The following is a 25,471-nucleotide window of genomic DNA, read 5'->3' on the forward strand; positions in this document are numbered from 1 at the left end:
CCCGGGGAGGCCCTGCTGGCCGCCCTCCCCCGACCCCCGCCCAGCCAGTGAGGACGGGGCAGCCCTGGGGACAGCACTGGCTCGCAGGCCCTGGACGGAGCTCATTTAAGGACAAAAGCTCAATGCCTGCTCCGTCTGGAGACTCCTTGTTGCAGCCGTGGGCATGAGTGCAGCAAAGACCCCCACCCCCCACTGCCCGCCAGGCTGGGTCCGGGACCCGCAGCTTCACGATACACAGGCTTGTCAGTAAGAATAACACAACTTTTATTGGGAGTTGGGGTCTTGGGTGCCCTGTCAGATTCTCAGAACATTAAAAATGGACTCAACGCAAAATAACCCTACAGACTCCTCCAGGATGATGGGGCCTGGCCCTGCCCTCCCCGACGGGTGCCCTGGCACCGCCAAAGCCAGTCTCTGCACCCCTGTGCCCCATCCTGCACACACAAGGCCAGCCCCTAACCAGGTGCCCCAACTGCCCACCAGGCCATGAGGGTCTCATTTTAAGGCAGTCAAATGTTGCAGCCTGGCTCAGGGCCAGCTCCCAGGGGCGCCGGGCAGCTAAGACCCTGTCTGGCCAGTCCGGCTCCAGACCCGCATTTGTCCCCAGAGCCAGGGAGACCCTTCGCTGTGGCTGGACACAAAAGTGCAAACACGTGGCTCTTTCCTGCGTTTGTTGGAAGAAAAAAAAAAAAAAGTAAAAACTGAGGCTCGGAGCCTGTGGCGTCCACAGCCATCGCGGCCCTCAGTCCACACGGTGTCGCGGGGTCGCGGCCCCTGGCTCCCACCGGCAGAGCGCACGCCCGAGGCCTTATTGCTGTGCGCGGAGCTGGACTCGAGGCCCCCTCGGGGTCAGGCAGGAGAGGCGCAGGCTGGGCTGTCCAACTGGGTCCAACTGCCAGCTTTACCAATGCAGCATTTATTTTAAAATAAAATTAAATTAAATTAAAAAAGACAAATTGCATCACCAGGTAGTTTTCTCGACGAAGGGCGCGCCGTGGCCGGGCAGCAGCAGCGTCACACGGGGCCGTTCAAGGCGGCTCCGGCAGGCGGTGGGGAGTCTGTCTGCCTGTAGGAGGAAGGGTCGGGGGTTGGAACCCTCGCGGCCCGAGAGCCCCAGCCACCCCCACCCCCCAGCCTGACCGGCTCACTTGTCTTTTGTCACGGTCCCCAGCATGGCTGCTGTGCACGTGGCTGGGGCCGCAGTGGTGACGGCCACAGCAGGTCCTGGGGGGCCTGCCATGGTGGCTGGGGTGGGGCCGGCCTTGCTCGGCGCTGGGGTGGCCGCCACAGCAGCCTCGGCAGGGACGGCCACAGCCAGGGTGAAGGTGGCTTCTGCAGGTGCGGGGGAGGTGGGGTCCGACAGCAGGCTGCCGGCGCACTCGGCCCTGTGTGGCAGACAGGCTCCAGTGTCCTGGGCCACCCCCAAGGTAGCCCAGGGACTCCCTTGGCCAAGGCAGCTCTGCTACCCCAAGTGCTAGAATCACCAAAGACCCCCTGCCTGCCCACTTGAGGCCTCAGACCTTCCAGGAGGCGCGTCCCAAGCTGGCCCCGGACATCTGGTCTCTCCAGACGGCCCCCACCCCCACCCTGTTAGGGGAGGGCCTGCAGGCTCTGTGCCCAGAAACGCGCCCTCCCACGCCTGGAGAGGGAGAGAACAGGTGACCTCAGGACACCAGCCCCGGCACCGGGTGCTGGTCTTCATGGCCCTCCTGTCCACAGCCCGGGAGGACAGAGTCCACGGCTCGCCCTTCCAGCCCACACCTGCCCAGTGCTTGCTTCGGGTCCACATGAGACCCCTGGGAGCCAGCGACGAGCAACCACGGGCAGCGGAAGAAACGGACCCTACACTGAAGCCTGGTGACCATGTGTCGGCCCAGATGGGCACAGACCAGGGGTTCACCACGGGTGGCCGGAAACACTCATGCGGCCAGCCCTGGAAATACATGGCTGGCTCTAAGGACGACAACGCCCGCTTTCCAGAGCGGAGGTGGTTTCGGGCAGGGAGTCAGGAAAGAGGAAGAGGTTTTAAGACTTGCAGTGATTCTGAGCTTTGAGAAAAAGTTAAAGCCTTTCAAGAACCCAGCGTGTACCTGTAACCCGAAAGCCACCACTCATGGCCCCCATGCCTGATCCACGCTCATCAACGAGGCCCCGCTGGCTCTGGGCTAGGTCCCCCAAGGGCGGGGGGCCAACGACACGTTGTGTTGTCTGGGGTCCCAGGAACGAGTGTGCTGTGGGCCAGAGCTGAACCCCCACCAATGGGATGGACCAAGCCGCAAAACCATTTGGGACCACCAGGGCTTGGGGCAGTGGGCTACGGGGGAAGGAAATCCCAGAGGCCACCATGGACTGGTCCTTGTCCCCTCCTGCTGGATTCTGCTGCCCCCCCCCCCCGCCACCCCTGTACTCTTTGGCTCCACCACCACCTCTCAAGTGCCCACCAGCCCCCCATTCCCTATTTCAACTCACAGCTCCTTACGCGGCCCCCCACACCCCTAGGCCCAGCCAGGGATCCAATGAGAGACCCCAAAGGCCTAGACCCTCGTCCTGCGTGTGAGGCAGGGACACCTGCAGCCAGGGTTCGTGACCCAGAGAGGTCTTAGGACACCCCCACCCCGCTGTCTGAGCGTGAGGGACAGCAGACACGGAACTACATAAAGGCCGTCGTGCTCTCTCCCCACCATCGGGGCAACCCCAGATCCTGGGGCGGCAGCTCAGCCGGCCTGAGACCCAAAACCCGGGCCACTGTCCTCAGTAAGATCAGGGTGAGGCAGCCCCATCTCCTAGCCCCCAGGCCGGGACACTCAGGCCCTACGCTCTCATCTCTATGAAAATGCCTGAGCCCTGGCTCCCACTTGGCTGCCTTGGTCATGGGGTCATCAGGGCAGCAGGGTTAGCCCACCCTCAGGTGAGCAGAGTGCTGGGGACAGCCAGAAATCTGTGTGCCCTAGGGACCCTGTGCCCGCCGCCATCCTGCACACCTGGGGACTGACGCGGACGGCGGGGGGGCCTCCCGGCTGGGACCCAGACTGATAGCTTCCAAGGCACCAGCCGTCTTCTGCTGGTCCTCACTGTTGTCAGAGACCACCAAGGGGGCCTTCCTGGTGACACAGGCGCTCCAGGCACACGGGGAAGCCGGGCCTACGAGACAAAGTTGCTGATGTCCAGGGAGAACAGAGGAACCTCAGAGTCTACAGCCACATCTGCACGTGTGTATTTGTAGGAACGGGACGAAGAGACAGTCCTCCCCGAGGCAAGACGGGCCGCCACCCAGCCCTGTGGGGCTTCCAAGCCTGTCTGATGAGGGGTTCAGGGTCAAGGACACTAAACAGGCCCTAGGATGGCCAGTGAGGGGGCACACTGCACCAGGGTGACCTGCCCAGACAAAGCAAGGCCTCAGAGACTGGCCTGGGCTGGGAAAGCCCTCACTGCCTGCCAGAGCTCCCAGCAGCATGGACAGGGCAGCCGGCCATACCCACAGCCCAAGGACTGCCGGTTTTCCCCTGGGAGTGGACCGTGGGCGTGGGGCCCTGGCCACGTCCCCCCACTCCCTGTGCTCAGAGCCCCTCCTACTCACGGGCTCTCTCTGGGCCCTGGTTCGGCCCCTCCTGGGTATCGCCGTGGCCCGTGTCCACCGGGGAGCTACACCTGGGCCCTGATTCAGAGCTGTAGAAGGCAAGGTTGAGCCCCCTCTGGGGAGATGCCACCCCCAAGGGCAGATGGGGTGACCTCCTGGCCCACCCCACCTTACCAGCAGAAAGGCTGGAAGTCGGTGAACTTGGCCCAGCCTTTCTCCTCCGAAGTCGAGGGACTGTGGGTGCTGGCCGCCCACACGCTGGAACCGACATCCACCGCCACTCCTGGGGCCGGCACTGGCGAGTTCACCGGTTCATCAAACACTGCCCACGAGGTACCTTCTGGGAGGGACACAGCAGACCAGGCACCCTTGACCCACAGGTCGGCCCCACCTGCCTTCTGGGCCCTGAAGACCAGGCGCTACGGGGTTCCCACGGGAAGTGGACCAGTGGACAGACACAGGCCGCTGGCTGTGACGGCGCGGCTGGGTAACCTCGACTGGTGGCAGGGGGGAGCCGGGGGACAGGCCGGAGCATCGGCCACCAATCCTGCGTCATCATGGCTGGCGGCACAGGAAAGCCACCACTTTGGGGAACATGGCTTGAAAGCTCGTGTATCCCACCATGCACAGGCCAGGTGGGGCCTGTGTCCCCGTCCAAGTCCCCTCCCTGCCCAGCCTGAACCCCGTGTCCCCAGCATCTACCTTCTGAGCCACCCTCCAAGCGAGGACCTTCCTTCTGGGTAGAAGCCAGAGAAGCACCCGCCCGGGCGGCATCCTTGTCTGCTTCCAAACCCTCCTTCCTGTCCTGGCCCCCACGCTGCAGGCCATTCTTGGAGCAGCTCTCTGAGGTGTGAGGACCCCCAAACCTGGGGAAAGACACAAGGTCAGAGCAGCCACCAGAGGGCAGCACATGGGGCCCCTGGAAGCGTCCCTTCCGAGCACCGGGCACATCTGGTCTCAGGGGCCCTGGGGAGGACCCGCGGGCCTCACACCTGGCCCTGGCCGTCACCCGGGCGGCGCGGTGCGTCCCCTCGTCCTCCCAGATGTCCTCCTCCTCCTCGTCGTCGAAGGGCTGGATGCGGTCACCGCAGCAGGCCTCAAACAGAGCTGTGCTGGGCTGCGAGCAAGAGCACCCACGCAGCTACAGGGGCGCCCGGAGAGGCTCAGCGGGGCGAGCGGCTGGCAGGACGGGCCCGGGTGCCACGGAGCAGCCCTGCCCCCCGCTACTGCCCAGCCGGCACGGCGTCCCCCGCGCCCCCGCAGGTGAGGAGCAGGGCACTCACACTGTCCTCGTCCGCGTCGATGCTGAAGTTGATCTCCGCGATCCTGTCGAAAGGAGCACTGCGGCGACAAGGGCGGGCCTCAGCACCGGGCTGCCCGGGCCCCGGGGACTCCCGCTCGCACCCTTGGGGGGACACCAGCCGCAGCTGCCCCTCCCAGGGGAGCACAGCCGAGTCCATGGGTGTAGGCGGCTCTGCAGGCAGCGACCGGCCACGTGGGTGTAGGCAGATGGGGGCCTCGGACGAAGGGGGCAGCGCTCCGTCCGCCTCCCTCCTCGCCCCCGCGTGCCGGGCCCACTCCGTCCCTGGTCTGCACAGTGACAACCTGCCACCCCTGAGGGTGTCTGAGCCCGGACCCTCCCACAGAGACGGGGCTTTCAGCTGAGAAAGGGGCAGGTCGGCCTCCAGGGCCAGGCAGGACAGGGGACAAGGTCGGGGAGATGCCGAAGGCTCAGAGGGGGCCGCGGTGTACGTGGGAGGCTTCTCGGTGCGAGGACCCCAGGGCGGACAGTGCCGCGCACATCCTGGGAGCTCACTTGACGCTGTCGTCCTGGTCAGCAAATTCCTCGTCGTTGAAGCCAAACTGATCCACGAAGGTGGCCGTCATCTGCTGGACCTGGTACTCGGAGAAAGCCTGGCGGGGAGGGTGACGCAGGGCAGGCCTCAGCCCGAGGCTGCGCCCAGAAAACCCACTGGTGCTTCGCGGTTTCTCCCAACCTAACCTCTCGGGATAACACGCACGCGGGGTCGTGTCCAAAGACCCTCGTTTCCTTTAGGTTTCAACACTGTCCACCGGGCCCCCAGGGTTTACTGATGGAAGGTGGCTGAGGGGTCCCCCCCGTTACAGGGGCTGCACGTCTGGCCCCACCCCTGCTCGAGCCGGGTGCGTGGGGACGAGCGCGCTCCCCTGGGCGTGTCCCGCAGCGGCTCGGCGGGGCTGGAGGCCCAGGTGCTACCGAGAGCGGGTCAGGGCTGCCGAGGTGGCAGAGCGGCCACACGCACCTGCTGCAGGGACAGCTCATTAGGGAAAACGCCCTCCATGTCCTCATCCTCACTCGAGGGGTGAAGGTGGTGGGTGCTTACCTGGAACAGCCAGAGTGGGTGGATGTGAGCCCCACACCCCCGGGGCTCCTGCCCCCTTGCCCGGCCCCTCAGCACAGGGCACACTGGGCCTCGGCATCAGGAGCCCCTGAGAGCACACTAGGGCTCCTGATGGGACAGGGAAGGGGCTCTGCTGAGGCTTTAGGGGGCCACCGGGGCCTGAAGCAGGACAGCACTGTGTTTGGGACATGGGGCCACATGGGCACACACCCACCCACTCCCGCACGCATCCCCGCATGACGAGCAGATGGGAAGGCATGACCACAGCACCACGGGACACCCCCCGAGCCCCTCACCAGGTCCACGGCGTTCCTGCGGTTGGTCTCCGCGAGGGTCTCCTCCACAAAGTTGTCCCAGCGCCCTCGGCAGTCAGCAGGGAGCCCTGGAAGGGGGCAGCGCTGTGAACCAGGGGCCGGCGCCACTGCGCACGGATGGGGAGCGCCCAGAGCGGACCTCAAGGGCTGCCTGCTGGAGGGGAGGGAGGCCAAGGCAGCCAAGTGTCCTGCGGGAACTCGAGGGTGCTCACGGGGACAGAGCGGGCCCCAGCAGAGCAGGACGGCCGAGGAGACGCAGCCCAGCTTCCTTCTCGGCCCACCGCCTCACTCCCCCTCGGCCCAACCCACGTGCCTGTGTCCCCGCTTTCCGGTCTGCAGCCGGTGACAGAAGACCACGGCAGAGAGCTCCTGGCTCAGGTCTCGCACCCCAAACCGTACCCTTTGTGGGGAGTCTCCCCGGGCCACATACCCCTTGTCACGGGTGTCAGTGGACCCGGGAGCCAAACACACCTCGCCGCTGCGTCCTTCCTGGAGGGCCACCCAGAGCTTTCTCAGCTCACCTCTGGCCCTGGGCCACAGGGACCACAGCTGAGACCCTCCGAGGGGGTGGCCAGGCAGCCAGTGCGGCATGGCCACAGGTCCACACGGTGCGGCCCGCGGTGGGGGATGAGCCCCGGCCCCTCCCTGTGCCTGCTCCCGGCTCACACACCCGAGTCCCCGCCTCAGCACGCCCAGGCAGGTGTGCGAAGTCCCAGCTTCGCACACGCCCTGTGGGGCCTCCGGACAGAGCTCACTGCTCTCTGCAACCACCAGTCCCTCAGCACAAGCCTCCAGCAAGGGGCTGAGGAAGACAGTCCTGGTCCCGAAGCTGGTGTGAACACCGGCCCCGCACCTTGTGCGTCCTGGCTTCCGTCCGCCCTCAGCCTCCTGGACTCATGCGTCCACTCCACCCATCCGTCCCCATGAGCTCCGGGCATCATCCCCCTTGGCAGGGATGCACAAGCCCCTCTGAGCAGCCCACTTCCTGTCTGAACCAAGAGCCCCGGGGCCTTCCCTGCTCAGCTGGGGAAGCCCGGTGCCCAGGAACTGAAGATCACGGCGGGACAGCAGAGGGCCAGAGAGGGGCGTGAGGGTTAGGGCCCCAGGTCGGGGGCGTGGCAGGTGTCTCAAGCCCCACAGTCTCTGAGCACAGAGGCCAGCTCCCCCAGCTTCTCTAGGTCCCCAGACTTGTGCTGGAAAGGTCTGCAAAACTGCCTGAGTCAGAGAAGGAGGGTGGTGTTCAGGCAGCCCACGGGTGGTCCCCTTTGAACACAGGCGCCTGCCAGGGCCTGGGGCACAAGGAGACCCCCCAAAGATGTCTGTTCAACAGCACGGACACCTGGGTCCCAGGCCCCCCTGAGAGAAGGTGGGGAAACAATCGGACTGTCCCAGGTCCGGCTGCACTTGCTGAGGGGCCAGAGTGCAGGAAATGGGGTTGTAGGAGGCAGGTGAGGGTCGGGGGGGTGGTTGGGGGTCAGAGGCCGCTTCAGGCAGTAACCCCCAGAACAGGGCTTCGGCTGCCAGGAGGCAGTGAGGACGGGAAGGGCTCACCTCGGAGGACGTCGCTGATGTGCGCCCGCACGGGACCCTTCTCCAGGTTCTGCGCCACCGCGTTGGCGATCCGCGTGAGGTGGCCCATGTTGCCGCGCCGCGTGCCGCCCGCTGCCCTGAAAGTGGAGCAGTGGCGTCAGGGGACCCCTGGGCTTCCCCACGGGGTGTCCACCAGGGCCCTGACTTGCCACGCATGGCCTTCCCTGCGCCCACTCCGCGCCCCCCCGCCGAGAACCCTTCCTTGCAGCCTGACCTGCCGGACACTCGCTTTTGCAGAGCGCCTGCCGCGTGCCCATCACCCTGGTCTCACCACCGACAGGCGCGGACTAGGCAGACGCTGCCCCCACCTCCACCATCCAGACAGGACCTCCGCGCCGTACGTAAGGCCTGACGGGCCTGCGGTCACCCTGCAGGCCTGGGCCAATGCCACGTCCCTGGGCTCACACCCGGACACCTCTGACCTGTCCTGGCCCCAGACGCCCTCCCGACTCCGCCCAGAGCTGGCTGACTGAGGGAAACACCCAGTGGGGCAGAAGACTCCGAAAGACTAAAAGGTAGTGTCCCTGTGTACGTCCTGACCCAGGGATGCTCAGGAACAGACACACGGGACCCAGAGCGGGCAGGCCAGGGCAGGGGCTGCTCCAGGTGGCCGGGCTCCCAGCGGGCCTCACTCGACCCGGCTCTCGGGGTGTCCACGCTGCCTCCCCCTCACTGAGCTCTGCACACGTGGGGCCCGAGGCCTCGCTTCTGTCCGCCGCCCCACCCCGCACTCCCGTCTGTCACAAACAAGACCCAACAGAAGGGCCCGCCTTAAAATCCATTCTGCGTTAGGAAGGTATTACAAGTCACACATCTAGAACCACAGCACGCAAGTCCCGGAGAGGACCGAGTTTTGTTTCTGACCTGTTCTCTGTCCTAAAAGCCTGACGGCAGCCGGAGAGCAAGCACGAGTGAGCTCCGGAGCCAGGGGCCCAGCCAGGCGGAGGCAGGGGTCTGGAGAAGCCGGCGCGACAGGCCCACGGGGAGGCCTTTGTGCAGCTGCACCTCTGGGCGCAGGAGTGCTGGACCAGGGACAAGGCCGCGCAGACCGCCGCTAACCTCTGGGGTGTCACAAACCCTCAGTGACAGCAGCGAAGTGCCCCCCCACCACCAACAGGTGCCCACGCACAGATACACAGAACGCACGAGGGCAGACTCCGCCCAGGGCTTCAGTGGGCACGGCACGGACCAGGCCCCAGGAAGGGCAGAGGGCCCCGTTTTGGATGCTCTACGTATGCTACGGAGGATACAAACGGATGGGTTCTGTACCAGCAAGATGTGAGCTATGAACCAGCTGAGGTCAGAGAGACCCCGAGAGCAGCAGCCGGCAGGGCCAAGGGAAGGCAGGGTGAGGGCCAGGCCTGGGGCTGCCCACACGGGGCCCTGCAGGCCACACCTCTGGGGGACCCGGGTGGTCAAGATTTGCAGGCACGGGGGAGACCAAGCTGGATGGGGCAGGAAAGCCAGCACGAGTAGGCTGCATGCGCCTGGTGGGTTTCTGGGCTCAGGGAGAACTGGCTGGGGGCCGGGGTGGGGACATGGGGGGACGGAGGACACACTGTGGTGGGAGGTGGGCTCTGGCTGACAGACGGGAGGGCAGGGATGGAGCACAGCTGCTTGGCCCGTCTCCTCCAGCCCCCCAAGCCCTAACCTTCCTGAACTGGCCACGCCATGGCCGCGCTGGAGCCCATGCTGGGCCCTCAGGGGCCCCCTGCCCCCAACCCCACCGCTCCCCCATGGCTTCTTACTGTGCGTGATCATTTGCTTCCCAGGCCTCCAGGATCCTCTGGACCAGGCAACACTTCTGGAACAGCTAGAGGCAGAGGGGACACCAGTCAGGGCCTACAGGGCTGCACCCACCCCTCCACCGGCCCCTAGACGGTGAAGCAGGCACATCAGCGCCAAGCTGTGTCCTGTGGGTGGGGACACCGTTATGGGCTCCCTGCAGTCCCCAGCAAACAGCAGGGCAGCCGCTGCTCCAGGCCCCACAGGGCTGCCCGGGGTCTGCTCCTTCTACCTGGCTTCCTCCCCCCTTCTCTGTGTCCAGAGGCAAGGACTGCGCCCGAGTGCGGTTTCCTGTGCCTGCACGTTTGTTCTGGGACTCAACTCGCCCCCCACCCCTCACGGGGCCCCCCACACCCTCCCAACCCTGTGTGGACCTCACCACTGCAGCTGCCTATCCGCAGCTGTCTACCCCAGGGCTGCTGTCCAGCTCAGGCCGGCTCTCTGCAGGACTCGCTCAAGCCACACACCCTCTACGGGGACTGTCACCAGAGACCTAGGCCTTCCCAAGCCTCTGCTCCTCCTGGGTGAGCCTCACAGCCTGAGGGTAGGAGCTGCCCCTGCAGAGCCCCAGGCCTTGGCAGGGAAGCGTCTCCGAGGCGGCTCCTTGGCGAGGGCCGGGCACTTGCTCCCTCTCCTCCTCAGCAAACACCTGCTGAGACCAACCCCCCGCCAGACGCAGACTGTCCAGGGCAAGGGAGACCGGGCAGCGGGGGTGCACTCGCTCGAGGACCCAGAGCCGTGGGCAGTCCTGGAGGTGAGCGTCCGTCACGCACTCGCGGGGAGCAAGGAAGACCCAAGGAAAGGAGAGAGGTGTCGTTTCAGAAGCCCGTTATCCCGGAACGCTTTCTCGTGAGACTCAACATTCTCTCTCTTTCCCTCGCATGTTCCTTGGACAGCAGCAGACGGGACAGGACACAGCACACTGGCCTGGAAGGAGCAGACCTGGGCAGCCTCCCCGTCTGCTGACTGCGGCCTACCACGGGGCCTTGGCCTCGGCTGCCCCAGCTCAGGGGCCCTGGCAAACGTGGACACTTTCTTTGTGACTGTCCGTCTCATGGGTGGAGGGCGGGCAGGGCCTCCACATCCCGGGAGGGTTACGAGGCAGCCGTGGGCGCCCCGTGTTAGTGCTGATATCCACACAACTCAGGATGGGGTTCAGCGAACAGACACACGGGGGCACAGAGCAACACACACGACACTGGCTGGACTTACATGGGTCACCATTGTGTTCTCGGGACAGCTGGCGGCAGGCTGGGGGGTCTCAGGGTCCCCATTCCCGGGCAGAAGCTCCACCCCACTGTCCGGTCCACTGGCTCCTGCCCTGTCCTCCCGGGCGGCGTGGGACAGGATAGCGGCTATGCACAGTTCCACTTGGAAGTGCAAGAAGTTATTCCAGGTGTATTTAAAAAACAGGTCCTGGGGTAAAGAGAGGACAGAGGAAAGTCCGCGGATGGATTTTCTCCTAGTGGCAGGAACACAGAGGCGAGGGGGCCGCTGCCCCCGACCATCTCGGCGGCCAGGGGATGCTGAAGGCTCTTCCCCAGTGTGTTCTGTCCGCGCCGCCTGCCCTCCATCTGCAGCTGCTGCTCTCACTCTGTTCAACTCTGCTCTCCTCTGACCACGTCCTGCGGTAGGTTCATCCTTCTGTCCTTAAGTTAGAAGCTTAACTCATTCATTTTTAGCCTTTTTTCCTCTCCCAGGTACCCTTACACATTTTGCTCTATGGTATTTTTACTGTTCTTCCTTTAGGATTTTGTCTTTGACCCACGAGTTACTGGAAGTACATTATATTCTCGAACATCCGGGGACTTCCTTCAGGAGGGGACACGGCACTGAGACGCGCACCCATGGACGCTCCCTGAGGGGACCCAGCGGGGCCCACGCCTCAGCTGCACAGGCTGAAGCCCAGAGGAGGCTGGGTGAGGGGGCTGCCTCCCTCCCCTAGAACAGGGCTGGGCGCGGCCGCCTGCCTCGGACCCTCCGGTCCCGCATGCCGGCAGCAAGCAGGGGAGACACAGAATGGCCATCCACATCCCTCTGGCCACCTCACACCCCGCAGCGGCTACGGCAGCCCTCTGCTGTCCGTGGGGGATGGGGAAGGGTGTGCAGCGCGGGAGACAGGCCGGAGGACGGGGTGCAGACCTCACCCTCCTTCACACCAAGGATCTGGGGGTGGCTGAAGGCAGGAAGCCACCTGCCTGACACAGTTCTCAAATCTCAGCTTCACATTCTCTGCCTGTGTGGCCTGGAGTGACCCTGGAGGTGACTTCACAATGTCACTTCCTCTTCAACAGAGCCAGTCCCACCCCCCAAGAAAGAAAAGCGTAGGCCAGACGGCGTCACTGGTGAATTCCACCAAACATCTAAAGAAGAACCAACCACCACAATCCTTCTCAAACTCTTCCCCAAAAGAGAAGGAACATTTTCTAATTCATTTTCTGAGGACAGTGCTACCTTGCTCTCAGAGCCAGAGGAAGACATCCCAAGAAGACCACACACCAATGACCCTTATGGACATCCACGCAAACACCCTCAACAAAATTCGAGCAAACCAGACCAGCGGCACGTCAAGGGACGGCGCTCCAAGGCCACATGGGATCTAATCCTTGGATGCAGGGACGGGCTGACTCCGAAAAGCCGTGGAACGCGCCATGTTAGCACAACGGAGGGGAAAAACCCACATGATCATTTCAGCTGCTACTGAAAGCACATGTGACAACATAGAACACGTTTTCTTGATAAAAACACTATTTAATAAACGAACAATCAACGGAAACCTCCTTGGTGTAACAGAGGTCGCGCGTGGCCAGCCCACAGCACATGCCACCCCAGGGGCGAAGGACTGAAAGCTTTTCCTCCGGGAAGACCAAGGCCAGGACGCGCACGTGCGATCGCGCACTGGAAGCCCCAACAGAGCAATTAGGAACAGAAACAAAAGGCTTGCAAACAGGAGAGAAAGAAGTAAAACTACCCTTTCACAGATGCACTCTTACACGCAGAAAATGTCACAGGTTCCCCATAAGCTGTCAGAGCCCACAAACAGGTTCAGCATAGTCACAACACAAAATCAACACACAAATCTGTGTACTTCCGCACACTAACAACTAAGATTTAAAAAATTAAGAAAACACTTCCATTTATAATAATATTCAAAAGAATAAAATACTTGGGAATAAATTAAACCTAGAAAATGAAAGACTTGTACACTAGACACTACAAACACCGCTAAGTAAATAAACGGAAAGACATCCATGTTTGTGGATTGGAAGACTTAATTTCGTTAAGATGACAATACTCCACAAAGTGATCGACAGACTAATATGTACCAAAATCCCAAGGCACTTTTTTTTTTTTTTTGGCTAGAAATAGAAAACCCATCCTAAAATTCACTTATTTTTCTTTTTAAGATTTTATTTATTTATTTGAGAGCGAGAGGGAGAGACCGCATGTGAGAGAGCAGGGGCAGAGGGAGAAGCGAGCTCCCAGCTGAGCAGGGCGCCTGACGTGGGACGTGATCCCGGGACTCTGGGATCATGACCTGAGCTGAAGACAGAGGCCTAACTGCTGACTGAGCCACCCAGGAGCGCCCATCCTAAAATTTATATGGAATCTAAAGGGATCTCAAAGAGCCAAAACAATCTTAAAAAAGAACAGGGCTGAAGAACTCACACTTGCTAACTTTAAAGCTTACTACACAGTGACAGTAATCAGAATAGAGTGGTCCAGGCATGAAGACAGACCCAGCGAAAGAAGAGAAGGAGTCTGGAAGGACACCGTCCCGTCTCTGCCTCTCCTCCCTCCTTCCGTCTCTCTCTTTCGTTTAAGGGCTCTCTAACCCCAGCCTGGTGCTCAAACTCACAAGCCTGAGATCAAAGGCCACATGCTGCACCCAGTGCGCCAGCCAGCCTCGTGTGCTCAACTGATTTTCAGCAGGAGTGTCCCCACCACCCACGCGGGAAAAGCCAGCCTCCCAGCAAACGGTGCTGGGAGGAATGGCGACCCGCCCGCGGAAGAACGAACTGGGACCCTCACCTTACACCGCATATAAAAATTAACCTGAATACATCAAAGCCTAGTAAAGTAGGACCATAAAACTCTTCAGAGAAAACATACAGGGAAAACTTCACGACTGTAGATCTGGCAATGATTTCTTGCATGTAACACCCAAAACACAATCAATAAAGGAAAAAAATAGGTTAAGTTAGCCTTTATCAAAATTTACAACTTTCATGTCAGAGATACTATCAAGAGAATGAAAATAATCTACAGAATGGGAGAAAATATTTTCCCATCATATATCTGATAAATTTTAATACACAGAATATATAAAGAGCTCCTACAACTCAACCATAAATAATGAACCCAATTAAAAAATAGACAAAGGACTTGAACAACCACTTCTCCGAGGATAATCGTTAGGGAAATGCAAAGCAAAACCCCCCAAATCCCACAAAATACCACTTACAGCACTAGGACAGCTATTATTATTAAAAAACAAACAAACAAAAAACCCAATAAACAGAAAACAGGTATGGGGGGGATGTGGAGGAACCGGAGCCCCTGATCGCGGCGGATGGGAACGTAAGTTGTACAACCACCGTTGAAACCAGTGTGGAGGTTCCTCAAAACCTTAATCCCCCAAATTCGTTCTGACCAGCAATTCCACTTCAGGGATACACCCAAAGAAAGCGAGAGCCGGCTTCAGAGAGACACTGTCCACCGGTACTCAGAGCAGCGTTACTCACGACAGCCGAAACGTCCCCTGCCGGAGGAAGGGACAGACAAAACGCGGCCCGTGGGCGTCGTGGAATAGTCCTCGGCCTTGAAAAGGAAGGAGCAGCGGACACCTGCCAGGACCTGGGGGACCCCCGAGGACACGGTGCTGAGTGAAACCAGCCAGACACAGAAGGACAAGTCCTGGCCTCACTTCTAGGAGGCACCGCGGTGGTCAGACCTGGGGACAGAGTCGACGGTGGGGCTGGGGAGGGGGCTGTGGGGGGACACTGCTTACTGGTCAGAGTTTCTGTCTGAAAAGATGAGAAAGTTCCAGAAACAGCCATTGGTGATGTTTATATAACACCGTAAATATACTTAATGCCACTGAATTGTACACTTAAAAATGATGAAAATGGTCAATTTTAGGTTATATATATTTTCTCACAATAAAATCAAAGCAAAAAGATGGGTGAGGGAGAGGAAACCGCAAAGGCCTTTCAGAACCGCATCCCTGATCCGTGGCTCGGCTCACAGTCCAAACACGGGAAGAAACTGATGGTCCCCGGGCCTGCTTCCAAGGCCGGCCCCTCCCGGGGTAAGGATTCGAATGTTAGATTTCCGCTCCCTGCGAGTAGCGGCCCTACTGCAAGGCAGGACACCAGACTGGAGACTGTCTCTGCTCACGGCGGACACCCAGGGTGACGCCCCGTCCGGTCAGCACCCCCCGGGCCCCAGGAGCTGCCCACAGCCGGCCCTGCCTGCTGGCCCCTCTTCCTCAGGCACCAAGGCGGTCCTGGGGCTGAGAGACATCTGCAGAGGGCAGGACCACTTCCCACCGGCTTGGCCAAGAACCGCTAGAGGACCTTTGACAGTGGGTGACCAGGAGCTGATCTTTTAGGACGTTTTATACTGAACAGCCACTTGAGTCCGCTCCTCCGCAGAAATCAGAAAGGAGAGGACCGTTATTTCTCCCTTCCCTCAGACTGCATTAGAAATCTGCCCGCTGCTTCCAGAGCAATTCTTCACGAGCCTACAGCAAGGCCTGTCCCGCTGTCACTCAGCGTGCTTCCCAGCAACCGGTGCCAGCAGCCTGGGTCAGGCCCGGGAAACAGTGTCTCTGCACAGACCACACCCATTCTGGGTCAGCCCCGAAGCCCCTCCTCACCCTCCCCCGTGACCGTCCGCCAAGGTCCCGCCGGCTGCCTCTGACGCGCCCCACTCCCCTCTGCCCGCCCGCACAGACCAGGTAGCGGTGCAGGGCCGGCGGCAGGCCCGCTCACCAGCAGCAGGCCCATGGTGTCGAGCCGGCAGAGCTCCCGGTTGATGCCAGGGGTGTTGGTGTGCAGCAGCGCGGCCATGAGGCGGGCCCCGTGCAGGCGGGCGTTGCCCAGGGGCTCCTCCAGCACGCCGATGGTGGTCAGGATCGCTTCTTTCTACAGACAAAGCAGCGCCACCTGGTTAGAGCCTTGCCACCAGCATGACCACTGCCGGCTTCTCTCGACTCTGGTGCTACCTGCTCAAAGGGACAGGGCCACCACCCCACAGTGTGGCCCAGCCCGGCGATGCGTGGGATGTGTGCGTGGAGACTGCTCGAGGCAGCGCTGCCTACAAGAGGACATGAGGGTCAGCGGTGTTAGGGACCCACCACTCCCCCAGGGCCTCACAGAGCAGCGAGCAATGGTGGTCCATGGCCCCCAGAAGCCCAGGGCTCTCTGGTCTCAACAAAGCAAGCAAAGAGATGTGCACCTCAGCTCACGAGACATGTCCAAGATGGGGCCGGCTCTCAGGACACAGAGCTCGCCCCACGAACACTTTCGGAGGCGGCGGCTAACAGCGGCCTCACCACACTGGACGCAGGTATCTCCCGACCCCACACATGGCACCATGACGTATCTACCTTCTCCTTAACCCGGGGTTCCAGAATCCCACCTTCAGGAAGCTCACTTTCTAGTGGGAGAGGCGGGCAGCAAGGTGGCAGCTAAGAGAAGCCATGCAGCAGAAGCCAGGCTGAGAAGCGCCTGGGAAAGGGAACGGGGCCGTGACGGAGGGGCTCTGCGGTGAGCTGGAGGGCGGCTAAGTGACGGAGCCCTTCCCTGTGTGACCCAAGTGGTGCCCAGAGCTGCTGAGCTGAGCAAAGGGCTCCCCTGGCCTGGTGTCCCGGACTTGGAGGCCAGACCTACACCGGGCAAACTCGGACTCTGGGACAGCCCGATTTCAGAGCACAAGAGTCATGTGCGCGGGGGCTACGAACTGTTCAACCCCCAGGCCGGGCGTCAGAGCAGAGCTGGTCACTGGGCAGCTGAGCGGGCGGACACGTGCTCCTGGCGTCTGCCTGCTGGTTCTCCCGCCGGGGTGCGGCACCCCTCCGGTCGGCAACGGTGGCGCAGCGGCCTCATCCCACTCAGGGTCACCCACCTTGGGCGGGCTGAGCAGAAGCTGGTGGAAGTCCTTCAGTCGTGGCTCAATGCCGTGCAGGACGCTGCTGCTGACGGTGCACAGCCCCTCCAGTCCCTGAGAAAAGGAGTCCACCAAGCCCTCTGTCCTGTGGACGAGGACAGGAGATGGAGACACGGGGGACGCGCCCTGCCCTCTGTCTCACCTCACTCCCCCAACCTCTCCACTCGTTGGCTCAGGAGGGGTTTGGTGACTAGCACAGAGATGAGAGAAAACCGCCGCTGGCCTCCAGAATATGCTCCCTGGTGCTGACCGAGGGCAGCCCCTCGCCCCTGCTGGGCTGGCGGCACCTCACGCTCACTGGACCACCTCCCAGTTATAAAAGTAATGTGTCACCGCGACAGGAAAACATTTTAAATACAAAAAAAAAAGAAGAAGAAAGAAAGAAAGAATAAAAAAGAGAATCAGCAAGCTCATCTCTGTTTTGTTTTGTTGTTGTTGTTTTAAGATTGTATTTATCCATTCAGAGAATGCAAGTCGGCAGAGGAGCGGCAGGCGGAGGAAGAATCCCGCGCAGTGTGGGCCACCCCCAGCCCGACACGGCCCGACCCCAGGATCCTGAGATCACAACCTGACCCTACACCAACAGTGGGTGCTTATACTGACAGCCTCCCAGAGGCCCCTCATCTCTTTTATGTGTCATTTCCATGCGGGCAAAGGCCCTCAGAAGAGCCCCCGCTTCCTACAGAAAAGGACCAGGCTTCCTGGGCTCACAAACAGAAAACAATCAATACTCTGGCGGCCTAACCGGAGTAGGCGATGACAGCGTCATACCGGCTTTAGGTACTAAACCGAGAGATATGTACGGGGTCCCACAGAGACAGAGAAAAACCCCCAAGAATCTCACTACCAACATTAAGGCAATTTCCTGTCATTTTCTCGTTCTTCTGTTGTTGCTGCTAAGTCCAGCCCCTCAGTGCCGAGGCTTCGACAAAGCTCCCCCAGAACGCGGAAGTAAGAGAACTAGTGGCCCCAGGAGCCAGGGCAGGACAGGACAGAGCACAGCAGACAGGTGCACAGACGCGCACACCTCACACCCCACACAGGGCCACGCACACCAGACCCACAGCCCACACGCCGGGACGGTCCGCAGGGCACGCTCACTGGCCACACCTCTCCCACAGACCCATGTAGGAGCCCTCCGGAAGCCGGGGACGCTCGGTGCCTACGCACTGGGGCGGGAACATGATGGATGCCAAGGGCCAAAGTTGCCGCACGTGCACCTCCAGCAGCAGAGTCCAACCCTCCGATCGCTCACACGATCAACGTGCGTGAAAGACACGCCGCGCCCGGCACCCCCAGCGCTCACTCGGCACTCAGCCACGCAAGACACTCACCCAGCCCGCCGCGTTTCCAGCAAGGTGAGTAACACCTGAGTCCCGCTGACGAGGCAGCTCTCCGTGCGGTCTCCGTCAAACATGTTCTTGAGGAGGCGCTCCACGCAGTCCTGCCTGTCGGCATACACGCGGCTCGCTGCTGCTGCGGCAGACGCGGTGCCGCCCGAAGCCCAGGGGACCACCTCTGCTCTCCGTGAAGCGGAAGCACCCTAAAACTCACCGGGGCTTTACTGGGCCCCCAGGCCAGGCACCCAGAGCTCTCACGACGCTCCGGCCCCTGCCGGCCTGGAGCCCGTGCACCTGCCCGGAGAGCCCTGCAGCCACGCCCGGGAGAGGCAGGCCTCTCAGCTAACGGGCGGGCGTGTCGGGGCCCGCTCCTCGGAGTCTGAATCCGAGCGGCGGTACCTGCCGGGGCTCAGGGCAGGGCGCGCAGACTCCCTAGTGATGGACAGACCCCTGCCCGCCCTGCCGGGCAGCCGCAAGGCCACCAGCACTCACGACTCCAGCACTGCGAGGAGTGGGTCGGGCTCCGGTGCCTCCTGCAGCTGACTGCCCTGCTCGCGGCCCAGCCGGATGATGTCACAGAGGGTCTGCGAGGCGTTGGACTGTCTCTGGAATGAAAAGGAGGTGCGGCGCTGCCCTCAGGGCTGAGGAGAAAGGCCAGCCGCCGCCTGGACCACGGGAGCTGCCCCCTGCTCAGTGCTCAGAAGGACCGCGGGCTCTCTCAATCAGGCCGCTTCAGAGAGCACTGGCTGGCCTTTCTGACGTCAGGATGCTAGTCTGTCCAGACCTTCTCGATGAACTGAACGATCCCCAAGAGTCCAAACGGGGCTCTCTCAAGGGTCAAATACACCAGACGCTGCTCCACCCCGTGGGCCCCTTTGAGACAGACATTGACCGTGTCAGTGACACTGTATTTTGAATTCCTACTTAAAATAGGAAGCGTTAAATCGTAGCTGCTAACGTTTCAAGTGAGTCCTGGACGCTAACGGAACCAGCAAGTGCTACAGAGGAAACAGGAGACCTCGACTCTTCTGGGGCAAAACCACCCTTTAACCGGGGAAACTCCGGGCAGCGCACTTGGGGCGGCATGGGGTGCTCAGTGATGCGGCGTGCCCCGGGCTGCTTGCCGGGAGCGTCAGAACACGCAGCCCTCACGGGCACGCCAGGGGCACTCTGGGATGAAGGGAGTGGGCCCGTGACTACTTAAGGGAGAGATGAAAGCACCCGGGAGGTCCCTGTGGCCTCGCCCCAGCCTCTGGGCCGCGGAACAGGCCCGTCAGCCCAGTGTCCCCACGCCTCAGCCTGGAGCACAGGCCCTCCTGCCCAGCTGTCCGACGGCCTCGGACTACTGCGTGGCCAGGCCGCAGCAACGGCGCGGCCATGAGCCTGCACTGCTGTTCTCCGACTGCTGAGGGCAAGCAAGCGTCTTTACTTTTGTCATGCACAGAAAAAGGCCTGTCAGGGTCTACTCCAAACTCAACAGTGGTTCTTGCAGGGAGCGGGCAGAGGCCAAGAGAGGAAGCCCCGCTGCCATCCCACACGCCTCTACGCTGCTAGCGGGAGCCTTCCTCCCAGAGCTCCCGACCCTGCAAATCCCACCTCCTCGAGCGTGGGCTGGACCCAGCCACTGCCTTTGAGAAAGCAGAATACAGCCACAGGGCAGACTGTCCATTAAAAAAAAAAAAAAAAGGATTTGATTTATTTGCGAGCGCGCGCATGAGAGAGGGTGAACGCGAGCGGGGCGGGTCAGACGGAGCGGCAGGCTCTCCACGGAGCAAGGGGCCGGCTGCAGGACTCGACCCCTGAGCTGAAGGCAGATGCTGAGCCACCCAAGCACCCAGACTGTCCCTTCTGAGATAAATGTGCAGAAGGACAGCTTCCGTCTTGCTCACTCCAAAGGAAACCAGCAGCACACTGCGAGCTGTCCTGCGGACAGCCCCACCGCCTTGGAGGAACAGAGTCCTGCTGAGCCGCTGGTGACCCTGGAAGCGGGCCCTTCCTGCGCTGAGCCCTGACATGCCCAGTCTTGTGACAGACCCTGCGCAGAGCACCCACTAAGCCATGTCCAGGTCCCTGACTCACAGAAACAGAAATAAAAAATGCTTTCCGGGGTGCCTGGGTGGCTCAGTGGATTGAGCCGCTGCCTTCGGCTCAGGTCATGATCTCGGGGTCCTGGGATCGAATCCCGCATCGGGCTCTCTGCTCAGCGGGGAGCCTGCTTCCCTCTCTCTCTCTCTGGCTGCCTCTCTGTCTACTTGTGATTTCTCACTGTCAAATAAATAAATAAATCTTTAAAAAAAAAAATGCGTTTCGTTATAAGCAACTGTTTTAGAGTAATCTGTTACTCGGCCAGAGATAACTAATTTAGCTCCTTTGTTTTTTATAAAATGTGGTTACTATTATTATTTTTTTAAGATTTTATTTATTTATTTATTTGACAGGGAGACAGAGAGGGAACACAGCAGAGGGAGTGGGAGAGGGAGAAGCAGGCTTCCCGCCGACCAGGGAGCCCAATGCAGGGCTTGATCCCAGGATCCTGGGACCATGACCTGAGCCAAAGGCAGACGCTTAACCGTTTGAGCCACACAGGCGTTCCTGGTTATTATTTTTTTTACTGAAAAGAAATAGTCTAGAAAGTGCTTGATTAAAGGAAGAAAGGCATCTAACGGGTCCTCATCTGAGGACCCACAGGGCACGTTCCCCAGCAGCCCGAGCGAGGGGCGGGCGCTGTACTCACGTCTTCATCCTGACTCGGATGGATCAGCTGCACGAGCCTCTGGATGATCTTCTCTCCGTTGAGCCACTGAAAGGGAAAAAGAGGCCCGTCAATGACGTTCTTCACGTCCAACCCAACAGAAGGGAAGTCGTTCAGGACAGCAGAAATCCGTGTGCCAGCTTCCAGGGACAGAGGTTCTTGGCCCAACATGTGTGTCCAGAAAAAATCGTGATCAGGTTCCGGAGTGACCCAAACTCCGTGAAGAAGGGAACCACAGTCCTTGTGCCCCAATGGTGGCCTCTTAAACATACGGTCTCAGGCTACCTCAGAGGACAGAAGGGGCTGGAGCCGGGGCGCTCTCCGCAGTGTGCAGCCTGGCTGCATGTGGGGCCCAGCTCCCCTCTCTGTGCCACCAGGGCCCTTCCGGGAGTGGGAGAAGCACAGAGGCCTGGTGCGGCAGCAGGAGCACGGTGAGGACTGAGCGCCCAGCACGGCGCCAAGCTCAAAGGCGGTGGGCGTCCAGGGAAGACCAGTGCATTTCCTTATCCCAAACTGGAAGGTCTGCCTCCGTGGCCACTCAGCCGTGAGTCTGCGCAGGCTTGCTGGTAACAGCAGACGTGTCCGCTGCGCTCACCGCCTACTGCTAGCCACCGTGATCAATTCTTTGTGGCGGGCAGCATAAGCCCAAGTGTGAGAACCGCCACCTTGATGACAGCTGTCACCGGATGTCTGGGGCTGGAAATGGGCAAGAAAGACCAACACTTCATCTTCAGCCGCAAACAAAGCCTGCCCGACGACAGTGAACAGCTCGGCCGGCACTGACTTGCTGGTTTCTCGGAGATGAGAACCCTCTTTTCTGGGAAAGCCCTCCGGGAGCTCCAAGCAGCTCCTCGTCCCGCAAGCCTGTCTGGACAGACACGTGCACAGACTCTACATAGAACAAACAGGCCCGCTTTGGCTCGACCGCTGCCTCTGCATGAACACTGTCGGCTAACGCTTCCCTCTGGGCAGCGTGCCGGACATAAAGCCAGGCCCTGACAGGACCGCCGCTCTGAGGCCGCGGGGGCACTGGGATCTTGGGGCGGGAGGCCACAGAGTGTCGGCGGCAAAGGAACACTCGGCTCTTTGCCTCCGAGCAGCCCGAAGCCAGAGAGCAGACGGGCTCAGACCGCGGACCCAGCGTCCAGCACGAGCCCGGAGGCGCAGCCCCAATGAGCCCGCGGCGGGGAGTCAGGCCGGACAGGCGCCAGGGGCCCTGACCCTCCCGCCCCGAGCCGCCACAGGACGCAGGGACGCAGACCGGGAGGCTGCGGAGAGCAGCGGCCGCACACTCACGTGCAGGACGTCGCGCCTGAGCCCGGCCGGCTCCACGCAGCTGACGAGCCGCAGCAGCAGGTCCATGAGGGCTGAGGTGCCGAGGTGCTTCAACACCAGGCCCACGAAGCCGTCCTTCTTCTTCAAGAACTGGATCACCTGCGGCCAAACATGCCCTGAGAAGCCGGACCCCCACGGGCGCAGAACCCTCCCGGTGGGTTTCCAGGGGCGCAGACACCAGCTCCGGGAAGACCAGAGAGCGCGGTCAGAGGGGCCTCTCCAAGGGCAGCAGGGAGCCGACCACAGGGAAGGCCCGTGAGGCAGCCGCGGAGGCCTGCCGAGCCCGGGGCGGACGGCGGCAGGCCCCGGGCCACCAACACCGCAGGGAGGGGCCGCGCCCCAGGCCGCCCGGGTGCTCCTTCCAGGGTCCGCCGCAGGAGACACGCCGCCAACAGCCCCCGAGCGGGGCAAGAGCCCGACAGCGCAGAGCAGCTGAGACAGCCAGCGGCCGACGGGCCAGACGCCGGCGGAGGGGAAAGAGGGCTGCGGTGTGGCGAGGGAAGAGGCGCGCCGCACCCCTGGCCGGCCCCGATGCCAACGAGACGCGGGCAGCTGGCCACGAAGGCAGGTGGCGGCCGGGAGCGGCGGCGGTTCCGGGCCCAGGCAGGCCCTTCTCGGCAGCAGGCCCGCCGGCTCGGCTCAGCTCTGCCACGGCGGACCGCCTGCGGCGTGCGGGCCGCGGCACAGACGAGGGATGGGGGGGGCATGGGGGGGCACATGGGGGGGCACATGGGGACGGACATGGAGGCCCACATGCTGGGAGACCCAGTCACACTCGTACTGGGGACGGGGCAAGGGGGCTCTGTGAAGGGAATGACCATTCGCCTAGGAAGACGCCGCCGAGAACGACATCGGGAACAAAATACGGCGCATCACAACAGAGCCCACGGGTGTCACCAGGATGAGGTTACGACAAATAATATGATGACAATTTAAATAAATCTTAAAAAATGAAATATTTCCTTGAAAAACACACTCATCTAAACTGACAAGAACAAAGAGAAAATCTGAATATTTCTAGAGCATCGAAAGAAACAAAATCTATCATTAAAAGCCCCACATATAAAAACTCCAGGCTCGGGGCTCCTGGGTGGCTCTGTTGGTTAAGTGTCTGACTCTTGATCTCAGGGCTGTGCTGGGAGCGCGTGGAGCCCATTCGGAAGAGAGAGGGAGGGAGAGGAGAGGAAGAAAGAAGGGAGAGCTCCGGCTTTACGGACCTTTCCTCCGGGCTCTACCGAACCCTTAAAGAGAACTGACTCCAGTCTTAATACACACTCACCAGGGGACACAAGATGAAAGATTGTGTCCCATACTGAGAACATAAAGCTTTGATTCTAAACACCTGATAAGGACATTATAAGAAAAGCAAACTATAAGCAAATCTTGCTGATGACCGCAGATGTAAAAATTCAGCACATGAAATCATAAAGTACCACGACGACAGGGCGGCAGACCACGAAACCAAGGCCAGTTTAACATTAGAAAAACAAGCAACAGAACATGCCTATGAGAATAGGGAAGAAAAATTATATGATCAACTCAACAGAAAGTAAAAACATTTTTTTAAGATTTTATTTATTGAGGGGCGCCTGCGTGGCTCAGTGGGTTAAGCTGCTGCCTTCGGCTCAGGTCATGATCTCAGGGTCCTAGGATGGAGCCTCACATTGGGCTCTCTGCTCAGTGGGGACCCGGTTTCTCCCTCTTTCTCTCTGCCTGCCTCTCTGCCTACTTGTGACCTCTGTCTGTGTCAAATAAATAAATAAATAAATAATCTTTAAAAAAAAAAAAGGTTTTATTTATTTATTTGAGAGAGAGGGAGGGGCAAAGGGAGAAGGAGAAGCAGGCCCCCCGCTGAGCAGGGAGCCCGACATGGGACTTGATCCAGGACCCTGGGATCCTGACCTGAGTCCCAGGTAGCCGCTTAACCCACTGAGCCACCCGGGCACTCCCAAGAGAATGAAAACATTTGATAAATTTCAACAACCATTCATGTTATAAACTAAAAAGACTAGGAATAAAGAAAATTCCCTTAATTCTGATTTTTTTTTTTTTAAAGATTTATTTATTTGACAGAGAGAAATCACAAGTAGACAGAGAGGCAGCCAGAGAGAGAGAGAGAGAGAGGGGGAAGCAGGCTCCCTGCTGAGCAGAGAGCCCGATGCGGGACTCGATCCCAGGACCCTGAGATCATGACCTGAGCCGAAGGCAGCGGCTTAATCCACTGAGCCACCCAGGCGCCCCGCCTTAATTCTGATTTTTAAAGTGTCTGTGATCACCCCACAACAAACATCATACTTAATTATAAAATGTTGAAAGCTGGGGTGCCTGGGGGACTGTCATTACGCATCTGCCTTCGGCTCAGGTCAAGATCCCAGGGTCCTGATCATGATCAGTCCCGCATCGGGCTGCCTGCTCAGTGGGGAGCCTGTTTCCCCCCTCCCACTCCCCCTGCTTGTGCGCCCTCTCTTGCTGTGTCTCTGTCAAATAAACAAAAAAAATCTTAAAAGAAAGTAAGTCGAAAGCTTTTCTTCTCAGGGAATAAATAAAACAAGGAGGCCCCCATCACACTGCAACTCAACATGTACTAAAGGTTCCAACTACTGCAATTAGGCAAGAAAAAGAGATAAAAGGTATAAGACTTAAAAGGAACAAAACAAAATTGTCATTAATCACAATGATAAGATCCTGTACACAGATAAAACAAAAGAGCAGAAAGGTACAGTGTTAGAGTATCAGCTTTGCCGACAGTCACCAGAAGGAGAGTCACCCAGGACAGACCGGAGCGCACGGCAGGTGCTGCACCGGGCCCAGCACGGGACGGCCCAGTGCCAAACAAGGGAGCCGCGCAGACATGCCCCGCGGCTTGAAGGCTCTGCGAGGGATTATGCTGGAAACAAGCTGCCTGAAGGCTTTAATTTGTATGCTTTAGATTATAACTTGTTTTAACAATTTTATTTATTTGACAGAGAGAGACACGGCCAGAGAGGGAACACAAGCCGGGGGAGCAGGAGAAGCAGACTTCCCACGGAGCAGGGAGCCTCATGTGGGGCTCAATCCCAGCGACCCAGGATCATGACCTGAGCCGAAGGTGGACGCTCAATGACTGAGCCACCCAGATGCCCCCATATGTTTTAAATAACACTTTGAAATAATCAAGTTTTAGAAATGGAAGCGGATGAGTGTCAGGGACGGGTGGGGGCACGGGAGGACGGTGGGAGCAGCCA

At 60.1% G+C, this 25,471-nt stretch overlaps 1 protein-coding gene across 5 annotated transcripts in view; it reads right to left on the reverse strand.

Moving 5' to 3' along the window:
• Positions 1-247: 247 nt before the first annotated feature.
• The window catches only part of PPP6R2 (protein phosphatase 6 regulatory subunit 2), an 87,707-nt gene continuing 62,483 nt past the window's right edge, over positions 248-25,471 (reverse strand). For 2 of the 5 annotated variants that reach the window (XM_059401682.1, XM_059401684.1), the window contains 20 exons: positions 22,209-22,346; positions 20,895-20,960; positions 18,653-18,765; positions 18,155-18,268; positions 16,779-16,905; positions 15,644-15,796; positions 10,860-11,063; positions 9,611-9,675; positions 7,824-7,939; positions 6,255-6,340; positions 5,860-5,940; positions 5,394-5,491; positions 4,861-4,918; positions 4,570-4,694; positions 4,280-4,443; positions 3,752-3,917; positions 3,578-3,666; positions 2,982-3,141; positions 1,149-1,385; positions 248-1,066 (listed from right to left, as the gene is read on the reverse strand). In XM_059401682.1, the coding sequence (XP_059257665.1) occupies positions 1,015-1,066; positions 1,149-1,385; positions 2,982-3,141; positions 3,578-3,666; positions 3,752-3,917; positions 4,280-4,443; positions 4,570-4,694; positions 4,861-4,918; positions 5,394-5,491; positions 5,860-5,940; positions 6,255-6,340; positions 7,824-7,939; positions 9,611-9,675; positions 10,860-11,063; positions 15,644-15,796; positions 16,779-16,905; positions 18,155-18,268; positions 18,653-18,765; positions 20,895-20,960; positions 22,209-22,346 (2,412 nt within the window). In that variant the 3' untranslated portion in view covers positions 248-1,014. The remainder of the gene's footprint in view (positions 1,067-1,148; positions 1,386-2,981; positions 3,142-3,577; positions 3,667-3,751; positions 3,918-4,279; positions 4,444-4,569; positions 4,695-4,860; positions 4,919-5,393; positions 5,492-5,859; positions 5,941-6,254; positions 6,341-7,823; positions 7,940-9,610; positions 9,676-10,859; positions 11,064-15,643; positions 15,797-16,778; positions 16,906-18,154; positions 18,269-18,652; positions 18,766-20,894; positions 20,961-22,208; positions 22,347-25,471) is intronic. The other 3 variants (XM_059401680.1, XM_059401681.1, XM_059401683.1) reach the window with 3 other exon arrangements.

This window comes from Mustela nigripes, chromosome 6 (assembly GCF_022355385.1).
Source record: "Mustela nigripes isolate SB6536 chromosome 6, MUSNIG.SB6536, whole genome shotgun sequence".
In the NCBI taxonomy this organism is placed as follows: Eukaryota; Metazoa; Chordata; class Mammalia; order Carnivora; family Mustelidae; genus Mustela; species Mustela nigripes.